This window comes from Miniopterus natalensis, chromosome 1 (assembly GCF_054644295.1).
Source record: "Miniopterus natalensis isolate mMinNat1 chromosome 1, mMinNat1.hap1, whole genome shotgun sequence".
Taxonomy (NCBI): Eukaryota; Metazoa; Chordata; class Mammalia; order Chiroptera; family Miniopteridae; genus Miniopterus; species Miniopterus natalensis.
The window spans coordinates 121,630,554-121,649,060 of record NC_142081.1 but is presented as its reverse complement, the minus strand read 5'-3'; the positions used below and the strand labels follow the sequence as shown (position 1 = coordinate 121,649,060).

The following is an 18,507-nucleotide window of genomic DNA, read 5'->3' as shown; positions in this document are numbered from 1 at the left end:
AAGGAATTCATTACCAACAGACCAATAGTACGAGAAATGTTAAAGGGTATTCTTGAAGAAAAAGAAGAGGTGGGGGGCGGGGGGGGGGGGAGAGACAGGGAAACAGTTAAAAGAATAAAATGACAATAAATACTTACCTAACAAGAATCACTTTAAGTATAAATGGCTTAAATGCTCCATTCAAAAGACATAGGGTAGCTGAATGGATGAAGAAAACAAGACTCATATACATGCTGTCTACAAGAGACCCACCTCAAAATGAAAGATACATACAGACTAAAAGTAAAGGGATAGAGAAAGATATTTCATGCAAATGGAAAGGGGAAAAAAAATGCTGGAGTAGCAATATTTATATCTGACAAAATAGACTTTAAAACAAAGGCTAGCTCAGCTGGTGTGGCTCAGCGGTTTAACATTGACCTATGATCCAGGAGATCGAGGTTCGATTCCCAGTTCGATTGCCAGCAGGGGGCATGTAGGAGGCAGCCGAGCAATGACTGTCTCGCATCACTGATGTTTCTATCTCTCCCTCTCCCTTCCACTCTCTGAAATCAATAAAAATGTATTTTTTAAAAAACAAAGGCTATAGTAAGACACAAAGTAGTACAGTATACTACATAATGATAAAGGGAACAATCCAACAAGAGGATATAAACCTTGTAAACATTTATGCATCCAACATAATAGCACCTAAATATGTAAAGCAAATCTTGATGAACATAAAGAGAGTGATTGACAGTAATACAGTCATGGTATGAGATCTTAACACCCCATTGACATCAATGGGTAGCTCTTCCAGACAAAAAATTAACAAGGAGACGATGGCCTTAAATGACACACTAGATCAGGTGGATTTAATTGATATATTCAGAGCATTTCACCTCAGTACAGCAGAATATACATTTTTTTTCAGTGCATGTGGACCATTTTATAGGATAGACCACATTTTATAGTATAGACACAAAACAGGTCTCAGTAAATTTAAGAAAATTGAAACTATATCAAGCATATTCTCTGACCATAATGACATGAAACTAGAAATTAATCACAAAGGAAGAAAACTCTGAAAAACACATTAAAGCTAAATAATATGTTACTAAACCAATGATTGGGTTAACAAATGAGATCAAGGAAGAAATCAAAATGTACCTTGAAATAAATGAAAATGAGAACAACAACCCAGAATCTAGGGGACACAGCAAAAGCAGTGGGAAAATTCATAGCATTACAGGCTTACCTCAAGAAACAAAAATCTCAGTCTAACTTTAACTTGAAGGAACTAGAAAAAGATGACCAAACAAATCCCAAAGTGAGGAGAAGAAAGGAGATAATAGAGATCAGAGCAGAAATAAATGAAATGGATTCTAATGAAATAAAAAAAAATACAAAGGATCAATGAAGCCATGACTGGGTGGCTCAGTTGGTTACAGTGTTCGATACACCAAGGTTATGGGTTCGACCCCCATCAGGACACGTACGAGAATCAGCCAAGGAATACATCAATAAGTGAAACAACCAGTTGATGTTTTCTCTCTAAAATCAATAAATTTTTAAAAAATCAGTGAAACCAAGAGCTGATACTATGAAAAGATAAACAAGATGGAGAAGCCTTTAACCAGACTCATGCAGAAAAAAAAGGGAAGACCTAAATAAAATCAGAAATGATAGAGAAGGAACAACTGACACCACAGAAATATTACAGAGCACAGATTGGTGGTTGCTAGAGGTTGCAGGAATGGTGTGCAGGGCGTGGGTCAAATGGATGAAGGAAATCAAAAGGTACAAACTTCCAGTTATAAAATAAGTAATGGAAATATAATATACAGCATGGTGACTGTAGTAATACTATATTTCATATTTGAAAGTTGCTAAGAGAGTAAATCTTAAAAGTTCTCTTCACAAGAAAAAATATTCCTTAACTATGTATGATGGTAGATGTTAACTAGACTTATGATGATCATTTCACATTATATACAAATATCAAACCATTATGTTGTACACCTTAAACTAATATAATGTGGTATGTCAATTATAACTTAATGAAAAATAAAATCCCCCTTATAGCCGTGGGTGTCATGCAGAGGAAGTGAGCCTTACAGCAGCCTCTAAGCCCTTTGATTTTACCGCCTTACCTCTCTGGCCTCATGTCCTCCCCCTGCCCTCTTTGCCTGTTGTGCTCCAGCCGCACAGGTCATCTTGCCGTTCCTTAAATTTTAGACATGCTCCCACCTCAAGGTCTTTGCAATTTGCTGTTTCCTATGCCTAAACTAATCTCCTGTATTAGTTATCTTTTATGGTGTGCCAAATCACCATAATGCTTGGTGGCGTAATATATTTTTAAAAGGAATAAGTTAAGCATGTTTTTTTGTTCACTTCTCAAGGGGGATTTATTTCCTCTTGCTCCCAAACAAGGAGTTAAAGAGGAATTTGATCTATTTGCATTGTCTTGAGTAGTGTTTCTCAAACTATCTGTAGTGAAAGAACAGGTTGTAAAAATTTTTACTTTCGTTTGTTGCTGACCAATCTCGTCCTGTTGTGCCTAACAAGAATGCAGCTCACTCTTCATGTGATTCCTCTCATTCTAATTTCACAACACCCCAACTGGCTATGTTCTGTTTTAAAAGAGTTGAGCCCTGGCTGGTGTGGCTCAGTTGTTTGGGCATCTTCCCATGATGGCAAGTTTGCTGGTTCAGTTCGCCAGCAGGGCATATGCCCATGTTGTGGGCTCGATTCCCAGCAGGGGCCATGCAGGAAGCAGATGATCAATGTCCCACCCTCATATCAGTGTTTCTCCCTCTCCCTTCCTCGCTCTCTAAAAAAATCAATAAAAATATTTTTAAAATAAAAAAAGAGTTCACTGACCACATACTTGGTTGTTGTGGCAGTATTAAATCCCTCTGTTTCTAATCTTTATGTTTCTGAACTTACTTTGTCACAGATGGGTAACAATTTTCAGGTTGATGTTATCATTGGGGTGCGATCCATGATCCCACCTGTTGCTGGTGGAAGTGGGCTTCTTAGGGCGCCACAGGAACAAGAATTTCCTGAGGCCCCCATGGGAAGATGAAGGATTGTGGAAAGCTTTGTTGATGAAGTAACATTAAGGGGTTTCTCCTTCAAGATGCCATCTCACTCAGTCCCACCATGGAAAATGTCCTATTTTGTCTTCAGCAGGGTCAGGATTAAAGCCACTACCCAGAGTCTTTGCTCCGTATTAAAGCACAGTCCAGTCCAGCATCTGGCTGGCTTAGCTTGTGTTCCCAGCTGCAGTCCGTTGCGTGCGGGGTTGGCCATGCGACCTCTAGAGCTACATGGTGGGACGGCACAGGTCACAGAGCAAGCAAGAGCAAGGAAGCAGGAGTGAGGCAAGGGGGGGAACAAGAGAACAACAGTTTCCTTGGGGATTTTAACTAGGAGCTTAACCAATGACTCTTTCAGAATTTCACACCCTTGCAGTGGCGCCGTCCCTTTAGCCAATCCATGGTTCCCCAGGCTAGACTGACAAGCACACTGCTTCCTACATCATCCTGACTTCACTTGCATGCGCCCATCTCCCCCTCTGTTGGACCCCCTTCTCCCAGTGATCTGCAGGGTATGAACCAGGGGTTCCCTGGGAAGGGTGAAGTTGCAGCTTCCTTGTGAAGCTGCCCAGATGACCATGCTTATGTCTGGCCTCCCCTTTGCTTTCTTCCTATTATTAATAACTAGCTAGTTACAACTGTAACAGTGCCAACCCAAAGAACACACTTTACGATAACTGGTCCAAATGGGCCCACTTTTTTGGCAAGGCAGCTAAAACATAGATGAAGAGACCTTGTGGACACAGCATGAAATACTGATTGCTGCTAAAGGATCACGACATTAGAACAATTGTTTGAGATGAGTTGCAAGCTTTCTTCAAATAAGAGTTTCTCTTCCTAAGAGTGAAAAGACATTTAAAATGGTTTGTTTTTAATTCTCTTGTTTGCTTCTTTTTTATATACCATTTATCCACATATATAGTGAAATTGGAAAGGAAAACGTGTAGGTGAAAGCCAAATAGACATTCTAAAACACAAAGTCAATATAGAACATAGAATTAGAGGATAGCAGATTATTCAATTACTAGGTAAATCAACCAGATTATTGGATATACATCTGATATTTTAACTGGTTGATGCTATGTAAGGGATATTATTTCTTAGGTAACATTTCTGAGATATGTCATTGTAAGAAACATCCAAACCTGTAAGAATTTTTATGAGTTTATTCGAGCCAAACTGACAGTTGCCGGGAAGCAAAATCTCAGCAGATTAAGAAAATGCTCCAGAGAGTGGCAGTTTTGCCACCTTATTTTATACATTGAAAGCAAAGGCAGGGTGGGGGTGATATCTCTGGGACTGGATGAAAGGTAAATCAAATAGATGCATACTTTTACATTTGTGGGTATAGGATAGTTAACAGTCAACAATCAGCATAACAACAACAATGAGGGCATATGTGGTCTCTGCTCTTGGTGGTTGTGCTTTGAGGGGTCCAGAAAAAAAGGAAATTACTTTGACATTCCAAAGTTACTGTTACCAGGTATGTTATCATTGATGCAAAAAAAGACAACATACGGCTCAGTTACGGTAAAGGTTGACCTTTGTTAGGGAAAAATACCAGCCTAGGACATGCCTACCCACCATGAACTGCTTTTAGTTGAAAAGTTTTAATATCAGACCATTCTATATGCTTACTTTAGGTCTTGAGTTTGTAAGGCCGCCATTAGGCCTCCCCTTAGCTTGTCAGGTTTAGTATGTGGCTCCTTTTTCATCCATAGACTTTATGAGTTGAGCTGAATATATTAAAAATTACTGGGCCCAAAATTATAACTTAATTATATAAATAATGATTATTAACAGATTATTTCAATAGAAATATTATTCATTAGGGAGTTTCGGTATCTACTACTTATTAGATAGATATGGACCTTTTGTCATTCAAGTATGAAAATAAATAATTACATTTAAATTTTTTTCTTTTAATTTGGCGGTAAATTTTCAGTGCCAAATAAATTGCATGACCTTTTTAATTAACATTTTATAGTCTAAAGCTGTGAGAGGGAAAGTGTGTATAGATTACTTTAAAAATAAAATGTGCTTTTTGCTACAGCCTCCAACTCCTGTACCCCCAAATAGTAAGGATTTTCAAGGGCACCAAATCTCTGACATAGCTGGTTTTCTAACGAAAATTTATACCAAAGGGACATTATTTGGGAATATAATTTAAAGTTTCATATCAGCTCTTACTTTTGGGTCATTACATAAAAATATTGAGTAATTTGAAAACTTACTTTTTATTTTGTATTGAGTATGGAAATTTATTCCCAGAGTGGGGCTTTTCTGATGCAAAATTGGAATGCTTGTATAGTCACAACAGCTGTCCCCACACCATGTGGTATCTTCCATTACTTAACTACAGAGATGAATTTTTGGCCCAGTGTCTCGGTAATAATGGACACACATGGTTTTACGTGGCAAAGCAGTATGCTTATGCATTCATTTGACTTTCACAGCTACAGTTGGCTCCAGATTAGAACAAGGAGAATACATTCACACCATGGCCACCCTCATAGCTGCCCTAGTGGCTGGATCACAGTAGGCTCTGTTGCTTCTAAAGACACAACTAACTATTGCCGAGGAATTGCACATTCACTGCAGTGCCTTACAGCTGTAGTAGAGGGAATAATGACTTGCTAAAAGGATTCTCTCAAAGGTTGCAGATTATGGTCCTAATTATTATTGATCTCTTTCTTTTAATATTAGTAATATAAATCATGGCCATGAAATAACTATGAAACTAAAAAGAAAGATTGTCCTAGCAGTCGATGATTTTTCAGGATACCAGTCCAAATATTTGATTTAAAATTTTTCCTTCCCAGAAAAAGTGGCACTATACTTTTAGACTCATTTTATTAACAAGGAATTAAAATCAGACTGAGTTTTAGAGCCCATTGCTCATATATGCAGCATATTTGGAAAACCATTCTCTTAAAAGTAGAAATTATTTTAACAAATTAGCTTACTATGTAAAATAATGCCTATATATTACTGACATTTTAGACAATTTTGTTTGCTCCAAAAATATTTGGTATAATTAATGCAGAAATAAGATGATTTAATTTAGTGTGAAATTACGTTGATATACTACTGTATAGTTTGAATACTTTGTGCAGTATCAACTTAATGCTCTTTTTGGTATGACTTTGTACTATAAGCTTATATTTAAATTCTTAACTCTCTAGCATTTCTGAGACCAACTAGTATAGGTATTAAAGTTTCAACTTTTTAGCAATAAAAATATGCTTTCCTTGAAAATCCAGTTATGTCCCTCTGAATGATATCTGAAGAATACTTTTTCCCCTAAACAAAGTAAAAACAAGCAAAAAGAAAGAAAATAATAAACTTTCAGTGTGAAATTTTAATTACCTGATATGGAGAATTAGATTTCTGATAGTCATTAAATACCAAAGAATTTTCAACCATACCCAATGTAGGCTACCTTTTTATGTGAATTTATGCATGGATCGTAAGGGTTGTACTGATGAATATGTTCGAGGCTTTCAGCTTTTAGTGGATACAAAATAGAATGATTGATAAAATCCTCCCCACTATTGGCTATTATTTACTGACTCTTAAGTGGCAGGTTGTATTTATGCCAATTTATCTGCTTCAGGGAACATTCTTGATAGCAGAACAAAGTGAATAAAAGTAGTTTGCTTTGCAAATGAATGCAAATGGGAGAGCCTTTGGGAAAGCCCTTTAACAGGGGCAGTGCACTTTGATTATGAGTGAAGCTGCCATTTGGACTTGGTGAAAAGAGCACGCTTGAACCATTGATTGGGGGAGACAGTAAAAAGTCAGGAAGGGCCCCGTTAAGCTTGCAGTGAGGCAGGCGGATGTCAGTGTGGTTAGAACACAGTGGGAGAATGACAGGGAGGATTAGTGTCAGGGAGAAGCTTTGCTATAGCTGTGGAGATAGTCCCTGGGGTCACTCACCTCTGACTGTTCTATGCTGATGGTTCTGTAATGCAGACGGCCTGACGTATGCTTGTTCATTATCGGAAATGGTGATTAGAAAAGGTATTTGTCTCAAAGGGTTCCTTTCTTTTTTTCTTTCTTTTTAATTAAAGGAAAATAAGGTGGGCTTCCTCCATCTCTCTGCTGACTCCTAGAGTTTAATACCAGAGTGGTTACTGCCTCTGGAAGGCAATAGTTTAATGCTGAAATGTAATGTAAAATAATTACAACATGTTTGTTTGTTATTTGATAATAGTTTCTTTTGCTTTGCTCAGCTTTGGGTTTGACCAGGTGGTAGTGCTGAAAATGAAGAGAATGTGCTTGGTCTTAGAATGTTTGCTTTTGTAAAAAAGATTCCGTAATATTTCAGGTATTTTATTATTCAAATTAAAAATTTGATCAACTTTGAGGAGCTATTTGCCTTCTCAAAAATGAAATGTTGCTTTGCATGGACTTGATGGTTTAAGTCTTGGTCACATGAATTTCTAATTTTATTTCTGTTCCCAAATTTTGCATTTGATAAGTTAAACTTTTTGAAAATACATGATATTTAGAATATTGTTACTTAGAATGAACAAAATATAGATCTTTGTCTGTTTTGATTCTTGATCTCTACATTTACTTGTTGACATTTCATTTATGCTTATACTTAAAGAAAGAAAAAAAAACCTTATACTTTTTATTAAAACTTGAAAACCTTTTATAGTCCCCATTTATGAGGCATTTGTTAAGTAGCAGTGATACACAATGCATTTCGTGGGCTTTGTGGATGCTTTCTCACTCTAATGCAAAACTGACTTCCATTTTTTTTACAAATGTCTTCAAAAGCCTGACTTCACAGTATTTCTGCTTTTTTATTTGGTGTACATAGGAAAATTTAAAAGGCTGCCTAGAGCTTTGCATCTGTTAAATATGCAACTCAGGCCTCTATCTGAACTATTAGATACATCGTAATATTACTGTTTTTGCAGAAAACATATTGCCAGTAGTTTGTTGCACAGGTTTCTTAAATGTATTAGCAAACATTCTTTAAATTATCTTTTTTTTCTTTAATGTTTTGCAGGCACCTGAATGGACAGAAGAGGACCTCAGCCAGCTGACAAGAAGTATGGTTAAGTTCCCAGGAGGGACCCCAGGTCGATGGGAAAAGATTGCTCACGAATTGGGTCGATCGGTGACAGATGTGAGTTCACTCAGATTTGCATTGTATGGAGAGTGAAAAACCAGAACAAGCCAACTATGTAGAAGGCAGACATAAATGCCTCCGACATTATCTTTGGAAAAAGCCTACGATCCTTTTAGGACCTGGAAGTGAACTATTAACAAAATAAGCAAGAAGCAGATTTCAGCTAGTCCCACGGTCCACAATTAACAGCTGTTTGAGGAATTCTGGTGTTTAGAGACTTGAGCTAGTTTTGTATTTAGAGTGACCCCTTCAGCTGTGGGGAAAAAATAGTTCTCACACTGATCAGAATTAGAGAAGTTATACTAAAAAAAAAAGGGGGGGTGGAGAAGGTATATTTCAACTGGATCTTTTTAACATTGAGTTATACAGATTGCTTGCTGTAGGTATTTAGACAGGTGGTGTACATTAATTAAATGAACAGTATTCCTATAATGTTTGTTTTTATTTCAAGAATGATGCCTACCATCTATTTTGACAAGTTAACATCCCTGCAAAAATATATACATGTAATATGATTGGCCATACCTGACATTTCAAGAACAAAGTGTTTACCTGGAAAGTTTTAGATTTAACACTTTGGGTGCTTTTACTTAGGAAATTTAAGGTAGAGAATCTTATCAAAGCACCTACCACAGTGCCTGACAAGTGCTACACAGTAAATGTTTACTTGAAATTGAGAGACATTTTTATTTTCATCAATATGATCCTTAGTTTCACAAATGATAGTAAATATTCTTTACTAAATAAATTCTCTACTGAATTTACTTAAAGTATTTACTTTAAATCCAATAGATCTAAAATATTTAAGCGGTTACTGAAAGCAAAGATTCAAATGTCCTCCTCAATTCCATTAGTATATTTTGGGCTTTTTTTGATAATGAACAATTTTAAAACCCTGGAAAATTATTAAAAGCACAACTACCAAACAGTAAAGCTTGTTACATAAAATACTATCTTATCTTTTTGTAGTAAACTACAACTTTTTGAGAATTTAAAATTATATGTAGGAATGATGTTTTTAATGTCTTTAAAGTTACACTTAAAATACTACGATTTGAATTTTTATAAGATGTTTGTATTATCTTGGCTTTAGAGTAAAAGTCTGATCATGTGGAAAAACAGCTCTTGTATCTTATAACTTTTTTTTTTTTTGCTGTTTATGAGGAGACCAGTTGTCTTAGGTGACTGGAAAAGAACCATAAAGATATGTTTTAAGTACCATGACCCTCTAATTAAACAGCTAAGCACTGTTAATATAATGATTAAGAAAAAAGTTAGAAAACATTGGCTTAATAGGGCTCAAATTTTTAGTTAATTGCCTAATGAGAAATAATAGCTCACTAATTTAGTGTCTCTTTTGAAGACAGCAGTGCTTTTAACTTTTTAAATAATATTTCTATGAGACCTTACAAGTAATAATGCCAAAGGCAGCTAGGATATTGAATAGAGCAGTATTTCAAATTAATTTGTTGTCATTATAATCTATATTTTTAAGAGGAGAGAGACGAAAGTTTCAATGCCAAGAATATACATGATGTAACCAACAGAAGTTTGAGATGGCTAGCTAATATCATAGATCTAGAAAATCTAATAATTTACAAAAGCTGTCTTAGTGCAGCAGTCTCCCTGTAGGCAAAGACACCTTTTCAAACTTCTGCAAATTCATTCCATATGTTTCAAATTTTTCTCTTCTGGAAACTGCCATAGTTTTCTCTTTGCCAAAACTGAAGGGAGACTAATCCCATGTCTGTAATAGATATTTCTCCTCCTATCATGGAAGTAGCAAATGTGACTTTTTGAGATTTCTTTTCCTCCAAGTATTAGTTCAGTATTTAGTATATCAATATTTAGTATACCTGAACTTTTTGGCACCAAAAATGCCATTGTAACTTTTCTCTATTTCAGTACATGTATAGACTCACTACATTTTCATTCTGTGAGCTTCATCTCCGTAGCTGGCCTGTACATTTCATTTCACTAACTGCACACACACAACTGTAAATTACTCTCTAAAAGAGAACAGGTGTCTGAAGGCTTAGATAACTCATTTTAGTGAACACACAGTAAATTACATTGACGCAGCTGAAATGAGTTTGGCGAATATAGGTTCCTTTACTACAATGTTAAACGTTAGGCACACATTATAAGATCACTTTTTGGCTTATGGTGTTAATTAAATTTGTTTTCATTAAGTATTTGATTATGAAAAAGAGGGCAAGTTCAGTTTGCTGTCCTCGGAACCTCTGCATACTGACCTGATCACCTGTACCAATTCTCCCCAGCTCTACACATCTGTTTTTTGACCCCTTTTCCTTGCTAAATTTGTAGCTGCAGGGTTAGTTCTCTTTCCTTTGAGAAACAATTGACCTTTTTGGGGAGGGGTGAGAGTGTGGCCCTGGTGGGATCTTTATAGTCTTGATTTAGGTTGACAGATTACAGTGAAAAACGCATTTAATTCCTCAACTAAGAAAGGAGTTTTCAGTGTATTAATTGTCATAATTAATGAGTTAAATTGCTAAATTCTACTCCAGATAAATACAAGCAATGTTATTAACTCTGTAAATAAAATTAATGCAAAGTGTATTTTAACTCAGATATACCTAAATTGTAAGACCTATTTTATTGTAGATTAAATTTTTTCAGTGTTAATATATGCCTTTCAGCAAATAACTGATAACCACAGAGGACACTTGAATTGTAAAAACAACATAGGAAACAAAAGCTGCCTGGCATGTAAAGCCAACTTTAATGTGATTATTAACTGCAGGTTTTCTAAATTAAGGTCAGGGAGCCCCAGAGTTCTTGCTCATGAGGTGGTATCATTATCTGGCCTGAAAGGATGTAAACTGATTCTGCTGCTCTCCGTGGTCACTAATCTCTTACGTTCTGGTTGTGATAACAGCCTGATTGGAGATTTTCTGCCTGCTTGGAAAAGGCCCAGGTAGGCAGCCAAACAAAAGACAGGTGGGTAGATTTAAACAGACTCTTACAATTATCTTAGTACCACAGTGAGAGGTAAGAGGTGTGTTGTTAGATGAATGTCCCCATATGAGAGGGAAAAGGAGGGAAATAATAAAATCCTCAATTTTATTTTCTGTCACTATAACAAGGAGATAAAAGAGATGCCTATTGGGGGAAATTTGTATGCTGTGATACTTGTTTCAAAAATATGTAAGTGGGTTGTTCAATAGAAAATCAACGTTATAGTTTATCAGTGAACTAAACATGTAGTCGTTATTTTGGCAAGTATGTTACTGCTATAACTTTTTAGAGTCATACTAGTCCTACACACGTTGTAAAGATGACAAGGATGATCTTTTTCATTTTCCATCTTCATTCATCCCCGTCACCCTCGTAACCAGGCTTCTTGCTCTAGAAGATCTCCTGATCTCAGCCTGGTCACATACTCCTCTCTCCATCCCTTCTGCCCTCACCCTCTCAACCCCTGGACCTTAAAAAATTTAAATTTTAGAAAGGAATGGGTCCTTTATTCCATTCTTCTTGCAAGATGAGTCACTAGCTAATCAAATAACCAATTTTTAATTTGATATTAATAGAAAATAATTTAATGTGTTACCAAATATACACACTTGTATTTTTATAGGAGACTTCAGGTTCTTTTTTTTTGTAAAGTTGGGTTACAAGTGATCCTTTTTTAAAAAATATTTTTATTGATTTCAGAGAGAGAGGAAGGGAGAGGGAGAGAGCTCGAGCAATATCAATGATGAGTCAGTCATTGATCTGCTGCCTCCTGCCAAATATCGAGCCCACAACCCGGGCATGTGCCCTGACCGGGAATCGGACCGTGATCTCCTGGATCATAGGTCGATGCGCAACCACAGTGCTGCGCTGGCAGGGCTGATCCTTTTTTTAAATGTTTTTATTGATTTGAAAGGGAGAAAGAGAGAAGCATTAATCTGTTGCCTCCCATACCCCGACCAGGACCAAACCCACAACCTGGGCATGTGCCCTGACTAGGAATTAAACTGCCAACCACAACCCTTCTGTGCACGAATGATGCTCAACCAAGTGAGCCACACTGGCCAGGCAGCAAGGCTACATTTTTATGTTTAACTACTTTAAGTGATAATATTGATTATTCTATCATTTATTTTCATAGTATTTTACATTTTTCAAGCCATTATTTTACTTGATCCTCACAACAGCATTGTGAGATAGATTAGGCAACCATTTTACAGTTGAGTAAACTCCTAAGGTGTTTGTTCAAGGTGACACAACTATTAGGGTTGGGACACCACCAGATATTTTGATTCCTCTAATATGTTCTTAGCACTATTTAATGCTGTTTTCTTGCTGTGGATATGAAAAACACTTTAAATTTGTCTAGAGACTTATCATTAGATTTTTTATTGGTAAAACTATGTTCATAAAAAAGAAGAAACTAAAAAGTACACTGAAGTAAAACATTTTTCTAATCAGCCACAATAAAAAATGGCTTCTGTAAACATTTTGTTATGTATCATTTTAGACTTTAGTCTTCCATATAGGTATATGACTATCATAATTTTAACAGTATTAATCTATATCTTGCCCTTTTCACTGTGCTGTGAAACATGAGCTTCTTTCCATGAAAGATCCTCATCATTTTTCTAAACCCTTACATAATTCTCATGTTTTCTTGATATAATTAAGGAGCATCCTACTGATTTTCATTTAAATGGCTTCCTTTTTTTGCTGTTTTACTGGGATGTCTGTGTTTTGTGGGGTTTTGTTTGTTTTTTCATCTTTCCACTTATATCTGTTTTCTTACTTTATATTCCTAGAAGTAGAGCTGATCAAGAATATGGATGTTTTCAGAAACTTTGATGTCTCTAAAACTGGCCCCCAGACAGGTTGTAACAATATACTACAATGCCACTGGCAGTATGTGACAGAGATCCCTTTTGTTTTTCAAAACTTATTTGACTGCCTGTCAAATAAGTGGAAAGTGCAATGGCACTGATTTTTGTAACTTGCCTCCTTACTTACTGGTCTTATTTCAAATACAATTTGTGGTAATTCATTAGAATTTTAGGATAGTCCTATCATCTACAAATAATAATTTGTAACATCTCTTGACTTGGTCATATAATTTATTCTTTGAATAAATAGCTGGGCTTGATTTGATAATTGTTAGGATTTTTGCATTTAGATATGTAAAAATATTATGAGGTTTTGGTGGTTTATTAATTGGGTATATATATCCTGTGCTGTGTGATTCTGTTCAGTGCTGAGATAGAAATGATGACATGGAATGCAAATCTATAAACTTCTGGCACAGAAATCATATAACATATAGCAAAACTCTATCCAGGCCAGTGGACAGATTAGCAATTAATTATCTAGTTTTCCCTGATGGACACCATTACTACTAGAAGGAAGTAGAATGATTGAAAGTTATCAAGAAAATCCCCTAGAGAGCCAAATAAAAGGACAAGCAATTTTAAAATATTATAGAAAAGAATAAGTCCAAGAGGTCCAAGAGCTCCAAATCTGATTAAGAGTTCCAATGAGAGAGATAGAGAAAACAGACACAAGAATACTATTCAATAAATAATATAATGCCCTGGCTGGTGTGGCTCAGTTGGTTGCCGGCTCAGTTCCTGGTCAGGGTGCATGCCCGGGTTTCGGGTTCAGTCTCCAATAGGGGGCATGCAGGAAGCAGCCGATCAATGTTTCACTCTCACATCACTCTCACGTCGCTGTTTCTGTCTCTCTCTCCCTTTCTCTCTAAAAATCAATTTAAAACTTTTTTTTTTTTAATTAAGTAATATAATGACGTTTTCCAGGTAGGAACACCTGAAAACAAATTGTAAGAGCCTTCCAAAGTCAAGTAGGATACATGGAAAAGGTGCTGGGAAAATGTATGAACACTGAGACTACGTAGATCTTTAAAGCTTCTAGAGAGAAGAAACCTCCAAAATGAGGCAAATCGTGGTGACATCAGGTTGCTTGGTGACACTAGATTCTAGGAGACAAGGAACAATGCCTTCACAGTTCTGAGGGGAAATGGTCCTGAATCCAGAAGAGACCAAGTGTGATGGTAAATACATGGGGCAAGGACTCATAGTCTTTCTTAGAAAGTTTCCTGAAACTGAGCTTCAGCCAAAAAGATAAGTTAAAAAAAAAAAGACAGAGATACCAAGGAATAGTGGGTCCAGCCCAATAAACAGACTCCAAGACCCCACAGTGGTTTAGCCAACCAAGAGCACAATAAGTCCATTTTCAAATACAAGAATGAAGAACTGTGTGAGAGCACCCCTGGGAGACAGGGAGTTTTTATATACTAGGTAATATGGCTGAGAACTTGGGAAAAGTTACATATATGGAAAAAAGGCATCTAGAAACTCCATAAACAACAGAAAACCATACCAAAAAAGGCATAGTCCAAATTAAAGTGCACTAAAAGGTAGAGTGATAGAAAGCAAAAGAATTTGGTAGTGAGAACATTCTCTTTGGAACAACACAAGAAATGTGATCACAGCATAGCACTTGTCTCTAGGTTGAGTAATGTTGATCAGATCATAATTATATAAGACCTTTCATAATAACTCTTCATATTTTAAACATTTATTTTACCAGAAGGTTTATCAATTTTTAAAAATCAAATTGTGGAAGACTAAGATAAGTTGTTCACAAAATATGTTCTTTTTTTGTCTAGTACTAGATTTGTAGTCAAGCATATATTTGCCCAGCAACACTGAACTTCCAGGCATTGCTCCCTCCCCATCCCCAAGCTCTGCTGTGGTTAGGGTACTAATTTCTTTTCAGAGGAACATAATTGAAGTAATGTGTGTTCATAGGAGCTCTTATTTACTTTTCCCTTCCACTAAGCTGGAATACCCTTTTGCCTGCAGCTAAACTGCAATAATGCAGGCAAAGACAATTGCCCTAAGGGATGGCGGAGAAGCATGATGCAGAGAACCTGAATGCATAGAGGAAGAGAAAAACTGTAGATAGTGACAAGTGCTATGAAGAAAAATAAAGCAGCCCGGCCAGGCATAACTCAGCGGTTGAGCATCGACCTATGATCCAGGAAATCACAGTTTGATTCCCAGTTGGGGCACATGCCCTGGCTGCAGACTCATCCCCAGTTGGGGGCATGCAGGAGGCAGCCAGTCAATGACGACTCACTCATCATTGATGTTTTATCTCTCTCTCCCTCTCCTTCCCTTTCTCTGAAATCAATAAAGATATATTTTTTTAAAAAAGAAAAATAAAAGTATGGGGTTAGAAACTTAAGGGAGTTGTAATTTTTAAAAGGATTCTAAAAAGAGTCCTCTCTAAGGTAACATTTGAGCAGGGACACAAAGCAAGTAAGGGAGTGAGTTTGAGAAAGAGCATTACAGGTAGAGGAAACAGCACTTACTGTGGCTTTGAGGTAAGAGCATGCTTGGGATGTGCCAGTCCAGCAAAGAGGTCAATATGACTGACAAGGAGTGCGTAGGAGAGGGTTACAGATGAGACCAAAGGTAGTGTAGGACCAGACCGAATAGGACTTCATTGGCCAAGGCAAAAATGTTGGGTTTTATTCTGAGTGAGATGGAAAAGCATTAGAAGAATTTGAGCAAAGGAGTGCAAGATCTAAAAGTCATTCTGACTGCTTTGCGGAGAAGGCACTGTGGCAGGCAAAGTGTGGAAACAGAAAGACAGGCCACGTAAGAGACTCATTTCATTGCCTATGCAAAAGATGATGAGCTGGACCAGGGGTTGTTGGTAGAAGTGGGGAAAAGAGGTTGGATTCAGGATACAATATACCAAAAGCATGCTTTCTATGTAATACTTGCAACCGTTAGGAGAACTATGAACAGAAACGAGTGCCTCTGGGTATAGAGGTACATTGCTTTTCATCATAGGCCCTTGTTGTGTGTACTGCCTCTTTTTTTTTCTTTAGCTATGTACATATATTACCTTGATTTTTAAAACTACATTTTTAAATTTAAAAAAACAAAACATTTTACTTTTACTATCTTTCCATGTCAGTATATATAGGCCTACCTCATTCTTTTAAATTTATTATAAAATCTTCATTGATTTACAGAAATAGAAAAAACAATTGTAAAATTTATACAGAACCATAAAAGGGGCCAAATAGTCAAAACAATTTTAAGAAAGAAAAGACTGGAGGAATCACATTTCCTGATTTCACAAAATATTACAAAGCTACATAATCAAAACAGTATGATACTGGCATAAAGAAGACGAATAGCCCGGGGTGGTTTGTTTCAGTGATTAGATCGGCAGCCTGCGGGCTGAAGGGGTTCAGTTCCGGCCAAAGGCATGTACCTGGGTTGCAGGCTCACCCCCGGTCGGGGCACTTGCGGGAGGCAGGCAACCAATCGATGTGTGTCTCTCCCTTCCACTCTCTCTGAAAAGCAATGGAAAAAATATCCTCAGGTGAGGATTTAAAAAAAGACAATGGAACAGAATAGAGAGCCCAGAAATAAATCCACACATACATAGTCAACTGGTCTTCAACAAGGGTGCCAAAAAGACACAACGGGGAAAGGATAGTCTCTTCAACAGATGGTGTTGGGAAAACTGGATGTCCACATGGCAAAAGAATGAAATTGGACCCTTACACCATACAAAAAGTCAATTCAAAATCTCATAACACCTGAAACTGTAAAACTGCTGGAAGGAAATAGGGGGAAAGCTTTGTGACACTGAGCTTGGACAGCATTTTCATTGATGCCAGAAACATAAGCAACAAAAACACACACACCCCCCAAAAAAGGGGAACATATTAAGCTGAAAAGCTTTTGCCACAGCAAAGGAAACAGTCAACAGAGTGAGAAGGTAACCATAAGAAATGGGAGAAAATATTTGCAAACTACATATCTGACCAAGAATTCATCTCCAAAATATATAAGGACCTCCTACAACTCAGCCCACCCCCCCTCAAAAAAAAAAGATTTAAAATGGCCAACAGTTATATGAAAAGATGCTCAAAGCAATAGTCATCAGGGAAATGTAAATCAGGACGACAGTGAGATATCTCACACCAGATGACAAGGATGTAGAGAAATTGGAACCTTTACACTGTTGGTGGGAATGTCAAATGACCCAGTCACTATGGAAAACAGTATGGAGGTTCCTCAAGAAATTAAAAGTAGGATTACTATATAACCCAGCAATCCCACTTCTGGGTATATAGCCAAAAGAAGTGAAATCCCTGTTTCTAAGGGATATATGCATTCTCGTGTTTATTACAGCACCATTCACAGTAGTCCAGATGTGGATGCACCACACATGTACATTGACAGATGAATGGATAAAAGAAATACACACACACACACACTGGACTATTGTTCAGCCATAAAAAGAAGGAAATTATGCACTGTGGGACACCATAAGGGAACCTTAAGAACATAAGTGAAATAAGCCAGTTACAGGACAAAATACCACATGATTCCATTTATATAAAGTATCTAATATAGTTAAACTCATAGTAGCAACAAGTAGAATGGTGGTTGCCAGGGGCTGGGGGAGCGGGGGCTCATGAGGATGGAGAGTTGCTCTCCATAGAGTATAAAATTTCAGTTATGCAAGAAGAGTAAGTTCTAGAAATCTGCTATACAATTTTGTGCTTATAGTTAAAAGAGATATGGTACACTTTAAATTTTGTTGAGAGTAGATCTCGTTCTCTCTTTTTACCAGAAACACTCAGGTAAAATTTACATAGCACAAAGTTTCCCACTGTTAGTGTATGATTTTTTAGTAAATTTGTAGTGTGCAATTGCAATTCGGTTTTAGACATTCTCATCACCCAAAAAGTTTCCTCAGCCCAATTTGCAGTCATTCCCCACTCCCTTCTCCTAACTCAGGCAACCGTGGATCCGTTTCATATATGTATAAATTTGCCTTCTCTGGAAATCACATATAAATGGAATTGTATAAAACTTATTTGCATCTGGCTTCTTTCAGCAAAAGTTGTTTGAAGTTCATCCATGTTGTAGCATGTATCAATAGTCTATTTCTATTATTCAATTGTATGGATGATACCAAATTTTGTTTATACAACTACTATAGTAGTTGGTCATTTGGATTATTTCACTTTTTGGCTATCATGAGTAATGCTGCAATGAATATTAACATACAAGTCTTTGTATGGATGTGTATTTTTATTTCTCTTGGTTAGATTCATGAGGGTTGTGGTTTCTCCATATCCTCACCAACACTTGATTTTTTCTTGTTAAGGTCAAGTTCATTTTTTATTTTTCGCATATGGATATACAGTTGTCTTAAAACCACCTGTTAATAGGCTATTCTTTCTACCAT

The 18,507-nt window shown here is 36.7% G+C and overlaps 1 protein-coding gene across 1 annotated transcript in view; it reads left to right on the top strand.

Moving 5' to 3' along the window:
- Nucleotides 1-18,507, top strand: part of DNAJC1 (DnaJ heat shock protein family (Hsp40) member C1) — a 195,556-nt gene that overhangs the window by 154,468 nt on the left and 22,581 nt on the right. Inside the window, exon 9 of the mRNA XM_087825451.1 lies at nt 8,104-8,223. Coding sequence (XP_087681577.1) covers nt 8,104-8,223 — 120 coding nt within the window. The remainder of the gene's footprint in view (nt 1-8,103; nt 8,224-18,507) is intronic.